At 27.9% G+C, this 20728-nt stretch overlaps 1 protein-coding gene across 1 annotated transcript in view; it reads left to right on the top strand.

The window, feature by feature from the left end:
* The first annotated feature begins 606 nt into the window (after window positions 1-606).
* LOC119678424 (neuropeptides capa receptor-like) overlaps window positions 607-20728 on the top strand; it is a 217590-nt gene continuing 197468 nt past the window's right edge. The window contains exons 1-2 of the mRNA XM_038090243.1: window positions 607-1531; window positions 12914-13064. Of these exons, the coding sequence (XP_037946171.1) occupies window positions 1151-1531; window positions 12914-13064 (532 nt within the window). The 5' untranslated portion in view covers window positions 607-1150. The remainder of the gene's footprint in view (window positions 1532-12913; window positions 13065-20728) is intronic.

Below are 20728 nucleotides of genomic sequence, written 5' to 3'. Positions count from 1 at the left end.
GCCATTTTATGAAGTATATTTATCCTTCAATCTCTAAAGATATTTCTCATATTTTATGAAATATAAAACATGAAACAATTATCAGCTTAACTGCATTTTAAGTGCTTAATCCTCCATAAAAAAAAAGTGCACTTTGCACTACTAACGAGTGCCAAATCTCATCCAGAGTGTTTTGCCAAAATTGAATTTTACTTGATCCACAAGCAAATTGCCATAGTAAAACTGAATTTAATAAAGAATTTTTTTTTGTGAGATGCATACAATGATACTAAGTACGAGTATCTAAAGTATGAGTATCTGGTATCTTAACTGTTGGTTTTGAGTTATCTGCCGCATATACCATATCTGATCTGTCAGTTTGTGTGCACGTTTGCCTAAGTTTATGGCGTTTGTACGCTTTAATTTATGGAAGATATTTCAGTGCACCCCGTGTGTGCGGACTTTATCTGTTCTTGCCTATTTAAGTCAAAATATTTTGATGCGCACACACACATGCACACACTTTGTATCTACGAAACATATTTTTTATAATAAAATTTTTTTTTCTTATTTTGTACTTTCAGCTACACGGGTAGATTTTGAGAATTCGTATCTGTTGCTGCTGAAGATGCTGGGACTGCAGTAGAACGGCGATAGGCGTACGGTACGTTAGGAACTTTTAACGGCTGCTCACTAAAGTGTTAACACGTTTTCGCATTTGTCGCTTTATCGGTGACGGAAATTAATTTATTAAAGCGCGTTTCAGCTCGGCAAGTTTCATAGAAAAAATTCCAAATTTTGACTTGCATAAATTAAGCTTCAATTAACGATTCCGTGGCGTGCATGTGAACAAAAATTTTCACAAAAAGTCAAAGTTCAGTGGAAGCTGAGCCACCAAACAGCTTAATTGAATTATTAAATTTTAAACTGAAGTGGAACAAAATTTTATGCTTCTTATTAAGAATTAATAAATAAAACGAACTCTGAGATGCGGTTTTCAAAATTCGTATTGCATGTGAAAGAAAACAGTGATATATTTGTGTAGATATACGTTCGTCAAGATATAAATATTATTATGTAATTTAAAAAAAAATATAACTGATAAGTCAGTATCAAAATGACCTTAACTGAAGTATAAATTAAAGTTAAATAACAAAGAATTATATACGCAATGTTTGATATGAAAACTACAACTAACTTAACAGCAGGTGTGGGGGAACTATTAAATGCTTCAACTTCATCTTTTCAAGAGAATACAATAACAACTGAAAGTTCTTTCAATGATTTGATAGGAAATATAAGCACAACTGCATCTGATTTGCTAACAGAATGGATCTCTACAACAATTTTGGGAACAAGTAATTTTAATCTAACCAATAATGACACCGAAATTGATGGTCTTTTATTAAATGACACTCTAAGTGATGGCCTATTTGACGACCTGCCATACGAACCTTGTTCCCCATTTAGCAAACATTTCAATTGCACACCGGAGGAATATTTAACTTATTTGCAGGGACCTCAAAGACTGCCGTTGCATACGGTACTGCTGGTGAGTGCTAGTCTGCATAAATAAAAAATATATATTTTACACTTATATACTAAAAGTTGAACTGCAAAAATTTAAAACTAATTCGCAATAGTGTCCATTAGGGCGACTTAAACTTATCACAATATTTTACAGATTATATATATTTCATAGAAAATGTACATATAAACATTATATGATATAAGTATATATATAAGTATTAATATCAATATACATGACCAAATCACTACAAAATACTGAATTCTGGAAGAACAGAACATCTATCATTGGAAATTCATAGATTAATTTTAGTTTTTATTTAGTGCTTCTAAAGTAATTCGCATGTTATTAAGATTCGTTCCGTTTTCACATCAGTAGATACTCTAGAACTTTAGACAGACTAACAGAATAATGTCCCAAAAAATGGTGTATGTATTGTTAGCATACAATAAATGCGAAAATTGCCTGAGTATTCTGATATTTTTAAGATACCACCTAATACTGAAACAGTACTAAGCGAGGTCTCACTGTTCTTCAATATAAGTACAGTGAGTTTTGATCAATTTTTATTTCAATATGTTGTTTGCACCGCATAATTGAGTGTGAAATATAACAATACATTATTCAATACTTTTTAAACGTTATATTAATATATACTCCAATAGGTGTGAAGTCAAACATTATTTTTAATATACGAGTATAGGTATGTTGAGAATATATATATGGTATATAATGTATACATTTTATATATAGGTCGCGGTACATCGTGCTGTATTACATCTTTTCTTCTTATTATAAGTCAAACATTATTTATAATATATATGTTGAAAATATATACCATATATGGTATATAATGTATACATTTATAAAAATATATGTCGCGGTATATCTTGCTGCATTACATCTTTTTTTCTTAACTTTTCGTCACATAGGTGACAATATCTCAAACATAAGTGGATGCCAATTTGCAATCCGTTAAAAGTTTCAGTATAATCACAATTCTTTGCGTAGTCCCAAAATAATAAGTCCAGTTCAGACAAATGGTGCCCAATACAATTCAATAGTGTTTCAGTATTAACAAATAATCCCATCGTATGAAAAATGAGCCCCATCAGTAAAGAATATTCGTTATGAAAAATCATCATTATTTTTGAAGTTATTAAGCTATTCTTAAACGATTCACATTTGAAAATAACAAACTCTAATCGATAAAACTAAAAGGATAATATTTTTACAATTTTTGTATAAACATGTGATAAATGTTGCATATGAACAGAACTATCGCATTAGAACTGTAGAATAGAGAACCTTTTGATTACACTTGGATGATCGTATTCGACGTTAAGAGTATACTACATCAGTTTGTCTTTTCACGACCATCTGACAAATATTCCATGTAATCGGAACTGTAGAATTAGAATCGAGAAATAGAGAACCTTTTGATGACCCTTAGATAATCGTATTGGATGTTAAGCAATTACCACAAAAGGTATAATACTTTTATGATATTTGGACGACCATCTGACAAATATTTCATGAGAACAGAACTATCGAATTAGAACCGTGAGATTGACAACATTTTGATGACTTTTGAAAGATCGTATTGGATGTTAAGCGAATACCACAAAAAGAATAATAGTAAGTATCTGATAATGTTGCATACGAACAGAACTGTCAAATTAGAACCGTGAAATAGACAACCTTTTGATGACCCTTGTATGACAGTTATATTTGTTATATGTCAACTGAACCGTGTTGTCAGATAAGGACCACAGGATAGGACCAATTAATTTGTTTTTTTTTTACCACGATTTATGCATCCAATTAAATATTACTTTCAATAATATTTATGCTTTAGTTATGGAAATGTTTTTGGTTAGAAATTATCCTAATCACATACTTATTAATTTATGAAGTATTTATTGTGTTCTATCATGAGTTTGTGTACCACAGTTTTGCGTTTGAAATAAGAGCCAGAGATACGTATGTTGCTAACGAGATACAAATTAATTATACCACTTCTACAATTTTCATTTTGCATTTTTAATAAGTTTCTATGCAAAAAATACTAAAACTCAAATTTTAGCGAAAGCAATTATTTCACTACAAAACAATTTATATGCAAATTTCCATGGCGAAAAACTTAATATCGCAGCGTCGGTTATCGCAGCTAAAATGCAAATTTTATGAATTTCAGTTTCCTAAATACCTGAAATAGTTATGCATTTTCCACTTAATACATAATTAACTATTATTAAATACTTATTAGAGGAAAATAAAATTATAATAATTTGTTACCGGGCTAATTGGTCAAATTTTAATATAAATAAAAAGACACTAATTTATTATTTATATTTAAAAATCGTTTATATTTTATTTCCGATATTTCGACTATCTTCGATAGTCATCTTCAGGGAAAACTACACAAAATATAGGATGTTCACATTTTTATAGCGGATTATAAAGAAAAATCGTACAATAAATACAATAATAATGATGACAACAAGAGAAAAAAAAAAAAAACAACAATAAAAATACAAAAGAAAAATTAAAATTATAAAAAAAATTTATAAAAAAAAACAAAAAAAGCTTTACAAACATCCTGTGTCATTTGTTTATAATATTCCTATAAGCCTGAGCACAGTTGTCCGTATCAGTTTTATAATTAAGTCTTATATTATTGGGCATTTCTAGAAAGTACCTCTTATTATGGTTCCTTTCTTCATATAAAATTTTTGCCTTATCAAAATCAGGTTCATGTTTATGCTCCATACAATGCACAGCCAATGCTGTATTGGCTTCAGCACCACTTTTATTTTTTAAAACTGTGTTTATGTCCAGCCATCCTTGTCCTAAGCTTATTTTTGGTCACAAATATAAGTATTTAATATTTATAGGAAAATAAAATGGAATAATTAGAGACAAAAAAACTTCAACATATTTCACACTTCAGAATTTAATTAAATTATTTTGTTCCATGCAATAATTTCTAAGGCAAAATATTCGCTGCACTGAGTTTCCAAGGTGATCAATAGTTCAGAGGATTCTCAGTGAAAAGGTTAGTTATTAGTCGAGAAATAAAATTATTATTTTTCTCACATTTATGTAAAGTCTGAAAAGGTTTCATCCAAAACATTTCAATTGAAGTTTTGAAGTGTTTTGTTTGGATTTCGGTCTAAACTTTTGCTCGTTTTTTTATGCAGTTTTTGAAAAGGTTTCCCAAGTCAAGTGCGATGTATGAGCACGAGTGTGATTTGAATTTATTTGCCTTATTTTAAAGAAGAAAGGAAAATATTTTTATTTATGATTTTTCCAAGTTGATTCATAAAAGGATTCCAGGAATAAATAATCCTAAATTTTATTAGCGTAAATCAATCAATTGTCGACTTGCAAGCATGCCTTTTGTATAGTACAAAACTCAGACCCGAGCAAACTCAATTTTAGGTAATATAAAAATTTTTATATTCAAAATATTTCAATCACACATTCTTTCCTCAGTTTTGTAGAAATTTTGATTTGTGTTTGTTGAAAACATTATAGACACTTCCATAAGTTTAAGGTTCCTTGACTTTTATATTAACTTTTTTGTTAGCTATTTTTAAATTGTTTGGTTTTTATTTTTAGAAATCCGTTCTCAACTGGTTATTTCCAAATAATTTTAATTTTAATATTTTATGCTCGAAACCTTTATTTGCTTCTTATCTTACCTTTCTTCTCTTAATACATCTAAACAATAAAAAATAAATTTAATTTGTTTGATTTTTTATTTATTAAATATTAATACTTTATCATCCTTTCTTTTAAATATTGTGACTTTATTGTTTACCACATTAAAAACCAAGTTCTTCTAGACATAAGAAAATACTTACATCTCTATTTCACGTAAGACCCTTTGGAAATAAATCTAAACATAGTCTTATCGATAGGGAATTTCTTTAAGTGTCTAGAGACTAGAGACCTTATATATTCACATATATATATTTCATTTACTTGAAAGTAGAAGTACTGAAGAGGCTCAAAAAGTCTTCGGATACTGTATTCTTTATTTTATTTTGTAGAGACTGGATGTATTATCTTTAAAGCTTGGTTTTCTTTAGAGACTATAAAGTCGTTATCAATGATCTTAAAGTCTGTGAAACAAATGGGACTTAAATTAAATTGGAATAAATTGACTTAAATTCAAAAAATCAATTCCAATCTTTTTTGTAGAAATACGTTCCACTGATGTTGGTGCTATGGAATGTTTTCGTGAAAAAAAAAGAACCTACATTTACCAACAATCAGATAATCAAATGGCATCAAAAGCGCTCCAAACGATTATCTTACCGTCTTATGCTGCAATAGGAGCGATAATACGTCTATATATTTGACGTCATTAAGGAATCAAAAAAAATCTATTACTTTAAAAATGATAAATTGTTGCTTAAACCGAGTAGATTGTAAGTTGTTGTTTGAATGGAGTTTACGAAATAAAGCCAATAAAATGGTTGATAACCAAAGTAAAAGAGAGGTATATTTGTCCTTTATTAGTCGTGAAAATTTCTGTGAATGCAAAAACGCTGCTTAAATGATATCATCAGAAAATGGGTGAAAAAAAAATTGTAGATCACTGGCTTAATAGTGTAAGCTAAAGCAAACAAAATTATTTCTTTTTCAAACGTTTTTATCAAAATCGGTATTTATAAGGTACATTTATTAAACATTGTGGACTTAAGGCGTGGAGGGGTAATGAAAATTAGGTCAGTTTAAAGGTTACAATTTCCTGTATAATCACTTAAATAGGTTACTGGTCTGCTTTCACCACATTTTTTGTGAGTATCCAGCTCTTACTGGAGAAAGGTTGCAATGTGTTGTAACCTTGCTCTAGATTGCAACACTAGAATGATATTGGTATGCTTTAATATAAATCAGAAGATAACAAATCCATTACTATGCTAAAATTAATAAAAAACGGTAATTTATAATAATCCAGACAATACGCAATACATCTATTCGGTATGCTTTTTTTTGTAGTAGATAAAAGCATCAAAACTCACCGTGTGAGACTTTAACCTAGTGGCAGTGATTTGTGTTTTAGTTGTCATATACAATGCAATGGATTCAGTATGAGTGCTGGTATGAAACCACTCTTATTACTTAATTACCTTTTAAAAGCGATTTTAGATAGATAGAGATATTTGTCAAGAACTAGCATAAACAAGAAAAGTGGAGAGGTTTTTTTAACTTTATGTGAAATTAAATTGTTCATTTGAATAATAATTAAAAAAATTAAAATAATTCAAAATAAAAATAATAAGCAGTGTAAAATCGTAAGCAGACACTAATAGCAGTATCAGAATGAGACAACTATCGATTATCAATTTGACAATTGCACAGTTACGAGAGATATCATTTATGCGTGCATTTGCATATATATAATTTACTAATACCTATATTTATATTAATTTTAATAAACCCAATTAAATAACTGTTACCCTACGTAATGTTTAATAATACAGTATTGAAAAAATTTAATAAAACTTGCTCCGATAAAGAAGAAGACATGAAATATATTGTATCAATTCTTGTAGAATAAAAGTGCACTCAAGCTTTAAATTATGCAAAAATGTCCAAGTAAGTCTAACACCGTGACCCTGGGTATCCATTTAATTTTGGTAGCCTATTGTGTTGAATTCCCAATTTAAGTTTTATACATTTTTTTAGGTAAATTTATTAAGAAAAATACCAAAATGTTCGAAATAGTCAAACCATAAATAAAAATATAAAAATTGCGTTCAACATTACCACTGAAGTGGAAAAACACAGTATAAAATATAAAAAGTATATAAGTAAATTAATTCTAAGATACAAAAAAATGTACAAATTTTAAAAGTAATTAAGAAATAAGGACCACAAAAGAAAAAAATTGCTTTTGCTGTTGATGGCACAAATTTGGTTATTATATTTTCAATGAATGAAGGGACACTGAAACTAATGAACCAGTACGCTGTCTTAAAAATATTAAAAATATTAAAATTTTTTTGTTTATATGAAAGTGGAAAAATCCCCAAATAATGTAAACAAGTTCATAGATATATTTTTACAATATGGCTTTATGTTTGCACAACAGTTTTATTAATGTGATATTTTTAGCGTGGGGCGTATGAGTGACATTTCAGTAAGTAAAAATGTGAAATATGCATTCAACGCCATTGCATGTTTTTACATTATGCACTGTGAGGGGAAAACGATTTTTGCATATAATTAAAACTTAAATTTGTGATTTCTGGAAACAAAAATAAAGATATATGATATGCTACTGCAATTGAAAGATATTTTTAGATTCTATGTATTTGTGTTACTAAAAATAAAATACTAACTAATGAGAAATAATCTAATATTCAAATTTAAAATACTTTAAGCTGACAAATTTTGTTTCTAACTCACAGTAGTAACTAAACTGGAGCATTTTGTAAAACTTTTACAGACAATAATTTTTTTTGTTTCTTATTTTATGAAATGCCTTTTGGACACTTTGTAAAGTTTGACTTAAGTGCTACTTAAATTTTCCATTTCGCAAACTTAAAAATTCATAGCACCAAAATGCTATAGGGAAAGTAGCTACTCGTAACTTACTTTCAAGTACAACTTTTGAAATTTTTTCGAAAGTTTAACGATATTAAATTGTAATGCTGAATAACGACAGCTTAAATTTTTACAGATTTTCCTTCGTAACAGTGAAGACATTGACAAAATGTTTATAGCATTTCATGGAAAGTTTTATGTGTTGGAATTTTTTTTTCTCTATATTTATGTTTAACGTTACTGTACACACTTTTCATTTAAAACATAATTCTTTCTCTCTTTTTATATTGTGAAAATGTTGTTTGACAGAAGAAAACTTATAAAAATGTCACTTACTTTGCAGTAAACACGCAAGTTACTAGCGTAATCGTTTCAGTGTGTTACATGTGACACATTTTATACTTTACTGATTTTTTATATTTTATTTTATATTTTTAGGATAACTATTACTTTTCTGTCACTTTTCAGTAACAAAATTTTAAGAAACAGTTGCCATGTCACTTACACATTTATTTACTCTCTATATAACATACTGAAGTCATGCGTCCTTAGTACAGATTTCTTTATTTGATTGATACACTTTGATAAACCTTTATATATCAATAGATATGAATTATTAACTTCAAAACAAAATTTAATATTATATATTAGAATGATAGGTATACAGAGAAATATTATTTGAAAATACACAAAAGTTTAAATATAATCCAGACCAGACCATATATGATTGCGGGCCAATACAAATCACTGAATAGGTTTGAGGGCTGCAGAAATAAATACATACCTACGTTCATATACATATTTTTTCCGGAGAAAAATAAAAATATGCCAATAATATAAAATTTAATTTCAGTAATTTTTCATTAATTATTTATCATTTACAGTTCTATCAATATCAACATTATTAATATTAGTTGTTACTATAAGAAAATAGTTTATTTTTAATGTAAACTTACAGCACTGGATACGTTTTTTTTTGAATCAGTTGTCTTCGTCAGTTAAGTAGATTAACACAAAGTGTAATAAATTATTTAAAACAATTTAATTTATTTATTTGGGAAACCATAAAAATAATATAATGCAATGTTACTAAAATATAACAAAGAAAATTTACCCAAGTGTGGTAGGTTAGAAATATGTCGCGGGTCGAACAAATATTTGCCACAGGCCGCATGAGGCTCGTGGGCCGTACTTTAGACAGCCCTGCAGTAAGTTATTCTTTAAAAATCATTGCCCATACTCATACATTAGGATGAGTAAATGTCTATGATATACTCAAGACCCACTAATAAAAAAATATACTAAACCTTCTTTTTAGTACTGACCAGACTGAAGTACTTACATCCAAGGTAAAAGTTACTGCTTGATATCAATCAAGCAACTTAAATTTATTATATTTAATACTTTAAAGAAAAAAATATTTATTAAAAACAGCATTTATTATTTAGGTGAAAATAATAGAATAAAAGTCAAAAAAAATTTGTAAAATATTCTATTGTTAAATATTTATTTGTTCTCTATGATTGATCCCATAACACGAAGATGGATGGTGTATTATATGACACTGCCTTCTCTAAGTTTGCAAACTAGATTTGTCATATCACTTATGGAGTATAATCTGCCGCAACTGATAAAAATTAATCAGATAATTTTTGTTTGAATTAGAAATGCTTCGTATGTGTAAAATATTTAATCTTGTTTGATATTAGTTTTCAGACATCCATCAAAAGTGAATTGTTAATAAATCCTATTTTTTATACACCAAACAAATCTATGTTAATACTCGAGTTTATATCATAATCTTTAATGCTTATTAAAAAGTGGTTAAAAAATATATAACCGTTTCTCAAAACAATTTACATACTCTGTAAAAATCATACAATCACCATTTAAGCTAAGTATTACTTCTACAAAATTCCTCCATCACATCAATAACTGAATGAGCTTTGCTTAAAAAGAAAAGTAATCCAAAGTAAACTCTAGCATAGCATAGTAAGCTCCATAAAGAAATCGAGCAATCTAAATTTCAGGAAAGAATCTCTGTATATTGGATTTACACAATCTAAACGAGTAACACACTTTTATATACGAGTAAAGACTTTTTAGAGAAGAAGCTGCTCCAAAGTCGCAACTTGCAAAGATATGAAAAGTCCTTTAAAAACAACAAACAAAAAAAACTGCCGAAATTTTTCTTAAAAATAGTAGGAAAGAATCTCTGTATATTGGATTTACACAATCTGTACGAGTAACACACTTTTATATACGAGTAAAGACTTTTTAGAGAAGAAGCTGCTCCAAAGTCGCAACTTGCAAAGATATGAAAAGTCCTTCAAAAACAACAAACAAAAAAAATGGCTTTTATTTCTTAAAAATAAGAAAAGAATCTCTGTATATTGGATTTAATTTTCAATATTTTACAACTTGTTTATTTATTAAAATTAAATTGAATTCTTAAAGAGGTTTTTCGAATAGTAGTGGATTACAACAACAAAAATTATTTTCATATTATTTTAATTAATTGAACTTTAGCTGACAATATAGCTATTTCGAGTGTAACCAAATACTCATCATCAGTGGTCTTGGAAATAACTATTGTATTTAATTATTCATAAATAATTTTTTTTTGAGACTGCAACTACTAAGAATCAAACTCGCGCCCTGCTTAATTTGAAGCTCAGAGTTAGCACAACTTAATCAACTGACCCAAATTCGTACTTGACTTTTATGTTCGCACATTTTTCTGGAGTTTTGTCAATTTGCTGTAAAAGTTTTTATTAACAAATTTATTTGCTGTATTTATATTAGAACGAAATCAGCTGTAAAATAATTGAATTAATTAATTATATATTTTATTTTTAATTTTTAAATTTCATTATAATTTTGATATTTTCTATAATCTTTTCGTGATTAAAATTAAATTCAAATTTAATTATTTAAATTAAATAAATTCTATAAGATTTTTGCTATTAAAATAACATTAAATTCTATCAACTTTTAATTATTAAAATTAAATTAAATTCCATAATCTCTTAGTTATTAAAATTAAATTAAATTCAATAATAGACGGATTCGAATAGCAAAGAAAAGATAAAGATAAAAATTTTTTATTTTTAATTTATTGAAATTTGGCTGACCATACAACGCTGTTTCGAGTATTGCCAAGTACTCAATACTCGAAACAGCGTTGTATGGTCAGCCAAATTTCAAAAAATTAAAAATAAAAAATTTTTGTCTTTGTCTTTTCTTTGCTATTCGAATCCGTCTAACTTTTAAATAGTTTTTTCGTCATAAAAAGACACGCCATTATCGGCAAGAAAAAATTAACCTTATAAATTCAATAATCTTTTAACTTAAATTCTCAAATTCTTTTTATTATTAAAATTAAATTAAACTTTACAATCTTTTAGTTATTGAAATTAAATTAAATTCTATAATCCATTAGCTATTAAAATTAAATTAAATTCTATCATCTTTTAACTTAAATTCTCAAATTCTTTTTATTATTAAAATTAAATTAAACTTCACAATCTCTTAGTTATTGAAATTAAATTAAATTCTATAATCCATTAGCTATTAAAATTAAAATAAATTCTATCAACTTTTAATTATTAAAATTAAATTAAACTCTATAATCTTTTAGTTACTGAAATTATATTAAATTCTATAATCCATTAACTATTAAAATTAAATTAAATTCAATAATCTTGTAGAGATTAAAATTAAATTAAATTATATAAATTTTTGGTTATTAAAATTAAATTAAACTCTATAATCTTTAAGTTGTTAAAATTAAATTAAATTCTTTAATCCTTAATATGCAGAGTAAAACTTATTTGTAATTTATATTGAATTACAAAAATCTTTCTTATTATTTCTTATATTACTTTCTTATATATACACTGTAGTAAATCTTTCTTATTAAAATATTTGTTCAAGTTTATGCCAAAAGCAGTCAAACACTTTTTGAACAGAACGGCAAGAAAATCGAAAGAAAAACTATTCAAGGAAGGCATCCAGCCAATGCTTCAAGTATTTGCTTAAATCTTTTTTGCCTGCTTATATCGTTGCTTATTATAAATAATTATTTTCCACATTTCCACATTTCCACAATTATATATTATATACCACAAATATTTTAATTTCAACTTCTTATGAATGCCTGAAATTGTCTGAAAAATCGTAATTATGCGAGTCCTTTTATTTGCATTTTTGTACACTTTCCGCTGTGCTATTGTTCGTCCTGCACGTAGTCCTTTTTCCAAATGTTTTACGATAATTTAGTGTATTCATTTTCAGTTTTTATATATATGTATGTGAATGTATATATATTGTTTTTTGTTTACATTTTTACCTCTTTTTAGAATTTTTTATTGTTGTGCACTGTTTAGTATCTTTTGTTTACCTTTTTATAATCGCTTAAATTATAAACGATTATTTCGCGCCATTATTATTTTATTTTCTGGATGGCAGCGAAAATGGCTATTAAACCGCAGCTGACGCTATTTTGGCTACGAAAAGTGCGTCAAACAATTGTTTTTTATATGAGAAAAGATATGATTTTTTTTTTTTGCTGCTAGTCAATTTTGTATGAAAAAGTAAATATTTTGCAAGAAAAGTAAGATAATATTATCAAAACAACAATAAAAAACAGAAATATATATATATTTTGAAAGTCAAAACAAAAAGAGTTTGACTTAATGTCAAGCTGTCACGTGACTATGCTGATTTTATTTTACATTAGCATTTCAAAAACGGTTTCATTCAGCTGTTCTTAATCTAATTTTTCCAAATAATATTATACATTTTTATATAAATATTAAAATAATGAAATATATTTTTTAGGTCACGATTATCTTTGGTGTCATATTCATAACAAGCGTTCTGGGCAATGTTCTCGTTTGCGTTGTCATTGTACGCCATTCAACCCTGCACACCGCCACAAATTATTACTTATTTAGCTTAGCTGTATCGGATCTGCTGTATCTGCTTTTTGGTAAGTCACATAAAATTATTAAAAATGTAAATTCTTCAAATGCATTAGGAAAATTCTTAAAGTTCCTCAAAGTAATATATGTACCTTCCAATGTAGAAAATTCAAAACAAAATTTCCACGGAATGTTTTTCATATCCATTTATATATAAAAATACCTACAAGTACATAGGTTGTATCCTTAAAAGTATATTTATAGAATTCGTGTAAGAAACAAAATAAATTTTTTAGTAACAAAAAGGGTCTATTCTCAATATTTAATGAAATATAGTGTATCAAAATTACGGTCATATGAAATCTTAATTTCTTAGAAATAAAATATTTAATATTTGTAAATCTTATACAACAGTTTTTAGTTTATTAAATATACTTTAGTTAATATTCAACTTCTTTTTCTATCTTAATTAGTTCAAAAATTTCAAGAATTTAAAAAAATTTTGTATCTAAGTATTTGTGGCTTTGTTTTTTCTGCTGTTTTATACAGTTGAACAACCATTTGCCCTTCTCTACGGGGCGGATTTCGTTTAATTTCTGTCTTTATTTGCTTAACCACTTCCACAGTATCTGTGGTACAGTTTTTCGAAGAATCACCACAGCGTTCTGTAAACATTGTCGGTTTCCTTGCAATGCTCAACGTAGTTCAATGACTCTAACAATAGCCATTTGTGGTTTACCACTTAAATCAACTCCCATCACATTTTGTAGTTTGAATGCCGTCACAAACAAAATTTCTCCACAAAACTGATTTACAAATGCTTATATATACAGTTATTAGGCGATATATAGGCCATTCCTTTAATAAATTAATATTTAATATTAACACTTAAATATATACAATTTAAGTTATAACTAAATATGTTAAATAGAAATATTTAATCAATTATCTTTAAAAAAGAAATAAAATTTTAAATTTGATTTTGAAAATCAATTATGACAAAAGAAATTATATTTCTTATTTTAAATTATTGTTTTCATTAAGATGTATTTTAAACAGTAGTGAATTACAACAACAAAACTTTTATTATTTATTAATTCATTGAATTATTGGCTGACCATACAACTGTGTCGAGTATTGCCAAATACCCATAATCAGTGATCTTTAGAAAATATTTCGTGTATTTAATTATTCGGAAATAGTTTTTTGTAGCTTTCCCAAAGGTTGTGGTACTTTCCCAAAGATTGTGCTAGTGCCCTGCCAAATTTGAAGCTCAAAGTCAGTGTTAATTATTCAACTGACCCAAAGCCATACTTGATTTGTATGTTCGCACTTGGCGTTTTGTAATTCACGTGAAAGTTTTATTAACTGTGCTATATTTAAATGAAATCATAAACCAGCTAGAGGCTTACAGGACAATTCTAGCAACGATCAACCGGAAGACCGTTTGTAGACGTTTGTAATCTTAGCTGACAATCGAAATTTGATCAATAGTAGATCTTTCATTTGGTGTTAAGAAAGATCGAAAATAGCTTTTAATTCTGCAAAAGGAAACTGCCAGAATATGAAAGATCTTTCAAACAATCTTTTGCAAGATTTTTGAGTGCGGTGATCTGTAAGATCTTTGTCAAAATTGCCATGTAATTGCATTGATTAATTATATTTATTTTTAATTGTTGAATTTTAGTAAATAAGATTTAATTGGAAAGCTTTCTGTCATTTATTTGGGATACAAATATTTAAAGATTTGTTCTTAAACACAAATTCTTGAAATATCTTGATTGCGAATCGGCTAGGAAAAAAATTTATAAAATTTTGTCGAAGATATAGGACTTTCTACTTTATCAGAAAATCTTAAATTAAAGTTTTAGCCAAATCTAAGATCATAAAGTCAGTTTTTTCCCACGTATTTTAATTGTTGTGTCAAGTTTATGCTGATAAGAACTATACTGTAGTAAGGTTTATGAGTGATATATAATATGATTTATAAACGATCGCGAAAATACTAACTTTGTGGATTCTATAAAAGTTATAAGTGAATTTATCAAATATTAGCTAAAATTCTTAACAGAAATTCATGAAATTGGAACTAACCATTTCATTGGGTAAAAGGTCACCGCATTTTCATTGAATAGTTAGGATATGGAGATGTAAGTTCTCAGTTTGTTTGCAGTATCAGTAAAATTCGAATTGTAACTAATAACTGCCATCCATATTTATCTAATTTAATATTTTGTATTTGATCATTTTAAAGATCTATATTTATCGCTAAGAGTTAAGTGGTTTGTAGTCGCATAGATCATCCAAAAAATTGATACTCAATGATCTGAATGACTATCACAGCAGACACAAAAGTTATGCTTCTCTTCACAAGAGTCTCGAAATATTAGCATTATATCTGTGTGAGATCTATTTTTTTTTTACAAATCTCCATAGATGGCGTCACAATTAATTACTATCTTTAAAAAAGCTCTTTTTTTTGTAACGCTCTTTGTAAATGCATTATTGTGATCAAACTTTTTTTATCAATAATGTTGCAGTTAGTCGAGTTTTGTACAGTAACACAATGGCTAAAAGGCCTAAGTGTTTTAATCAGCATTATACTATATACTATATACACTAATCAATGATGGTTAGCATCTCTAAGTTTTAGTGATATAATTGTTTACAGATAAAAAATTCCTTATGAGCAACAGAGAATATACAATACGTATTACGTTTCTATTTATAGTACTTTAATCTACGCATTTTAAAAATATATTTATTGGTTTATTTTTAAAATTTCAACCTGAAAGATACGTGTTAAGGTAGAAAGTATTTATTTGACTTGAACTCAAATTAATCACACTGCGGTGAAATGATTCATTTCCGTTTGCCACTGCGGATTTTATTTAATATTTTGGAAAATTTTATCTTTTCCGATTTTTAGATATTTTTATCACTTTCATTGTATACACTAACTACAATAAATAAAGTGTAATTTTAATCTACGTGACTAAATTCAATTTTAAAATTGTGAAATATAATTATTGTTTGTTTTGCTAGTTTTCAATTATCTTTCTTTTATTGTTAAAGTTAAGAGAATTATAGTTACAGCTAAATATTTTTTGTTTTTAGCTTTTTTGAGATATAATAACAACTAGCTTACAGATACATATATATCTAGATTGTGAACTGATATATTAATAACATTTTCTATAAGTGTATTTCTTTGAGTTTAATTGGTCAAGGATTTTAATAATTCTTCTTTATTTTACCATATTAATTAAAGTTAAAAAGGTTGGGAAGGAGTGCCATGAGACAACAGTGTAACAACAATGTAACACCTGCCATGAAGGCTTAAGACCACAGTGCTCTACAAACACATGTATCAAGATAATTCGCCGATAAACACCCCATTGGAAACTCTAATGAATTTCCGCCGGTTCCAAATAAAGTTATGTTTGAATATAACTTCCTCCTTGGTAAGGAGCGAGGTCTCTCAATACCTCTGCTGATCTTTGGGTCTCAGCATCCGGTGATGAATACGCAACTTCACGCCGAATGAGTGATAAACAAATACAAATCATTCAACATGCGTTAATTTGAATATCAACTATAGCCACTACAGGGCTGGCAATCATCACTTGGCTAGGACAACCGAAGCTGCGGACATCTCACCCTCGTAATATCAGATTTACATCTCCGGTCGGGTGTAGCAAGTGCCGTGTTACTTACTATCATGCACACTTTAAAACAGTGTCGGCATAGCGCCACTGCGAGCTGGGCATAGGTATGCCTAGCTCGCGAATATTGTAATCCATTACCCGCAGGGGGAAGTGCCATGAGACAAAGAAAGACTAAAGTAGCAAAAACTCGCAAGTTTTATAAGTTTAGATGAGGTTAGATCTGTCATAAGTCACACATTTGCATCCTCGTGATAACAAATAAAACATTTTTGTAGATTAAACATATTTTATTAAGTCAGCTCCATTCCTAAGACCGATCCATATTTAAATCTTTTTAAAGCTTATTTTTTGATCAAACCTTTGTGTTTTTTGAAAGATCCTGTTTTCTCTTAGGGCTATCAATGCAATAAAAAAATAATCTATAATATTTGTCAACTACAATAGGAAATGATATGTATTCTAAATTGGCTTATCCAAGATAAGTTTAATTTTTGAGAATGTTATTGAATAGCCATTATGAGTTTTACGAATATCTTAGTAGCATAACTATAGCAGCAATAGACTTATAGGTTTATTATAATCAGCATTACTATTATTATTATTATTAAGACATGTTCTTCATTATAAAAATTAAATTAAAAATTTAAAAATTAGAACTTAGTCTATTCACAAATAATATTTATAAACTTCTTCCATTAATCTCTGTTTCTGGCAGTAAAACGTAACTGGTTAAAGGATTTGCTTTTTTCTGCTGCCACTGTTTTTCGCCAGGTAGTTTTGGGACGACCTCGTCTACTTACTCCTTGCGGGTTCCATTCTATACTCCTCAGGTATTCGAGTTCCTGCACGTCTTCAATGTTTTGATCGTACAGAAGGATGGGCGAATGATTATTTGCTTTCGTTCTCATTGTTTTTGTCTTTGATGCGTTAATTTTTAGACCGACTTTATATGACTGCTCACATACGTTATTAACAAGAGTTTGTATATCAGTGTGTCTGTTTGTTAACAATACTACATCGTCTGCATATTCAAGATGATCAAGCTTTTGATTCAGCTTCCAACCAATGCCGATTGGGCTTTCTTCTACAGCTTCTAGAACGACGTCTAGGACTGTGATAAACAGTAACGGTGAGAGGGTGCAGCCCTGTCGCACTCCACTGTTGCAATTAAAGTATTACTATTAGCCAATTAAAATAAAAAGTGATTTGTATTCTATATTGGATTATCCAAAATTAGACGAAGTGTTGAGCATAAATGTAGCATCAATAGACTTATAGGTCTATAATAATCAGCATTACTATTAGCCGATCTTTTACAAGATTAATATGGGCTTATCCAATATGAGATGAAGAGTGTTAAAATAAATATAAAACAGCCTGTATAGGTGTCACGAATATTTGTATCAGCATCAAATCAATGATGCAGCTTTTGTGATATAGAAACGAATTCGCTAGATTCATATGGAAAATTTATTCACTGTAACACAATGCACGCAACTATCTGTCATCATACTTAGCATAAAGCAAGGAATTATCTAAGCTAAATCTAGCCAACATATTTGACTTCTTGAGAGCAGCAGGACTGAATAAATTTTTATAGGATGGCCAATATATGTACTAATAGCTATTAGTACAATATAACTTATAGTCGTAGTAAATTACATATCTCTGATATACATTATATCATGGCAGATGTGATTTAAGATAGTAGCGACCAGAGAAGTTATTGAACTTACTTGTAAAGATCAAAGGTTTTGTCATTGACATGTTACATATGTTATTATTATTATTATTATTATAAAAAATGTAAATCTTTAAATTATTGTGAAAATAATAAATAAGCAAAAGAACTTAACTTTTGCTGAGTTATTCCTTTCAACAATTGTGATGTTAATATTGAATGTTAGTTGCAGTAGAAATTATTTTCTTTCATAACAAAATGATAAGTAACTCATATTATAAGCAACTTTAAGGACTTACGAATTCCACAAATCTGTCTTTGAATTAAATTTATTCTGAAATATTTTCACCGTTCAAAGGAATATAAAGGTTCATGGCGTGCTTTTAAGATTAAGCTCATGCATATAGTATGTACAATTTTCATATATTTTAAGTGAAAAATATACAATTTTTTCAATCGAAATCATAAAAGGATTTATCGAAAAATGTGCTTGAAAGAAATTTTTTTAAAAATTGTTTATTATTTGTAAATAACAAAACAACTTCACAAATATGTCAGTCAAAATTTTATTTCTCAAGTATTTTTGTCTCAATTTTATCTGTTGAATATATTTACATGTTTTTAGTTATCTAAGTTAACGACATATGAATAGATCCAATCAAACTTATTTTCCTTTAATGAAATTCCATAAAATTTGTATAATAAAACATAGAAAATAGGTGGTTAGAAGTGAAGTAAATTTGTATTTAAATACAAAAAATAAAAAAAAATAAAAATTTACAATAACAATAAAAATAAATAAAATGTATATTATAAATTTAAAAATAAATAATTTCAAAATCGACACGTTTGCAGTACACAAAGGATATATTAACACCCAAAACGCATTATAATCGGGCAACTACGAAGTCGAACACCTTACGCCCACAAATATTGATGCGTAGGAATAAGAAAACATTTATTTGCCAATTTCTATAGCAATTTTCCCTTTTTGTATGTGCAATTTCGACTTGAATTTATGCAAATTTCCGCAATGAAATAAAATAAAACGAGGATTACAAGGTATAAAGCAAATGACTGGAGGCACGAAAGGATTCCGTTTTGTGTGGAACATGTTCTTATATGTAGAGGCGTTTAATTGTAGGTGTGGGAGTATAGTTAATTGTGTATTCGTATGGTTGCAGCTATGGTATGATTTATTTGCTGGTTTACGAGTTATGATGTTATGAAGGTAGAAAGTGAAAATAAGTTTAAAGGTTTCCATAATGCAGTTAACAGTCAAGCGGGTTAAATATCTTCATTTTATGTTTCTTAGAAACTCGTTACTATAATTTATCGTGTTATCGTAATTTTCGGGGTCAGGTTACAAGTGTGTTAAAGTAATTTTGTGGTAGTTTGTTATTATAACTTCTGTGACCTTTTCAGTGCATATATTTTGAGTCAAATTATTTTTACTACTTATTCCATAATTTCTTGTTTTAGTAAATTAGTAATAAAATTAATAAAAAATTAATGAACTCATTTTCAGATGATAAAAATAATGTTTGTAATTTGTTAACTACGGTGGTAATAGGGATATAGCAATGTATTGTCGTTGTTTATATTCAAAATTTAACAAGTAGCTACTCAAATCACAAAAAGAAAATAAAATAGAAACTGTCTATAATACAAATATATTAAATCATATGTATATATATATAACTACTTACACTGGTTATAACATTATACATATATAATTATGTTATATATATAATTTCACTAGTAAATATAATATAAAGTTTTCCTAAAATTAAAAATTTGTTGTTAATTTATTTGATTAAAAAAACTAATTCTTCGAAAGAAATATTTGGAATTTTTAAATAAAAGATACAAACAATTTTCAGTCAAATTAAAACTTAATAAGTGGTCTTTGAAATAAGTCCTTCCAAGTACAATAACATACAACTATGCCAGCCTTCAACCCAATCCTTTAGCTATATTGATATATCCTCTATCTATGGTTGAAATATGGCTTTCAAGTATTTCTAGTAATAATTTTTTATGAGAGCAATTGACACGAAATGCATATAATAGAAGTAGAAAAGTATTGGAAATAGACAAAATTTTGCAAGGGGGTCATGCCTGGTAAGTACGATGTTTGGTCGACCATACCTTCAATTTTTTTAAAAATCTGTCACATTAGCATGAAATGTGATCATAAAAGCATTTGACACGGTTAAGGCAACCTATTTCAAAAGCCTACGAACTAATTAGTAACATAGATAATCCAAACATAGATCCCTAAAAAAAATTGGTTTAGCACCTATTTCATAACTAGAAGAAAAAAAGGGATTGTGCTGTGCGACCTAAAAGATCTATTATGTCCTTCATAACTAGAAAGTGC

The sequence above is a fragment of the Teleopsis dalmanni genome, chromosome 1, assembly GCF_002237135.1.
Source record: "Teleopsis dalmanni isolate 2A chromosome 1, ASM223713v2, whole genome shotgun sequence".
In the NCBI taxonomy this organism is placed as follows: domain Eukaryota; kingdom Metazoa; phylum Arthropoda; class Insecta; order Diptera; family Diopsidae; genus Teleopsis; species Teleopsis dalmanni.
The sequence above is the reverse complement of the archived record's forward strand: the minus strand, read 5'-3'. Positions and strand labels throughout refer to the sequence as shown.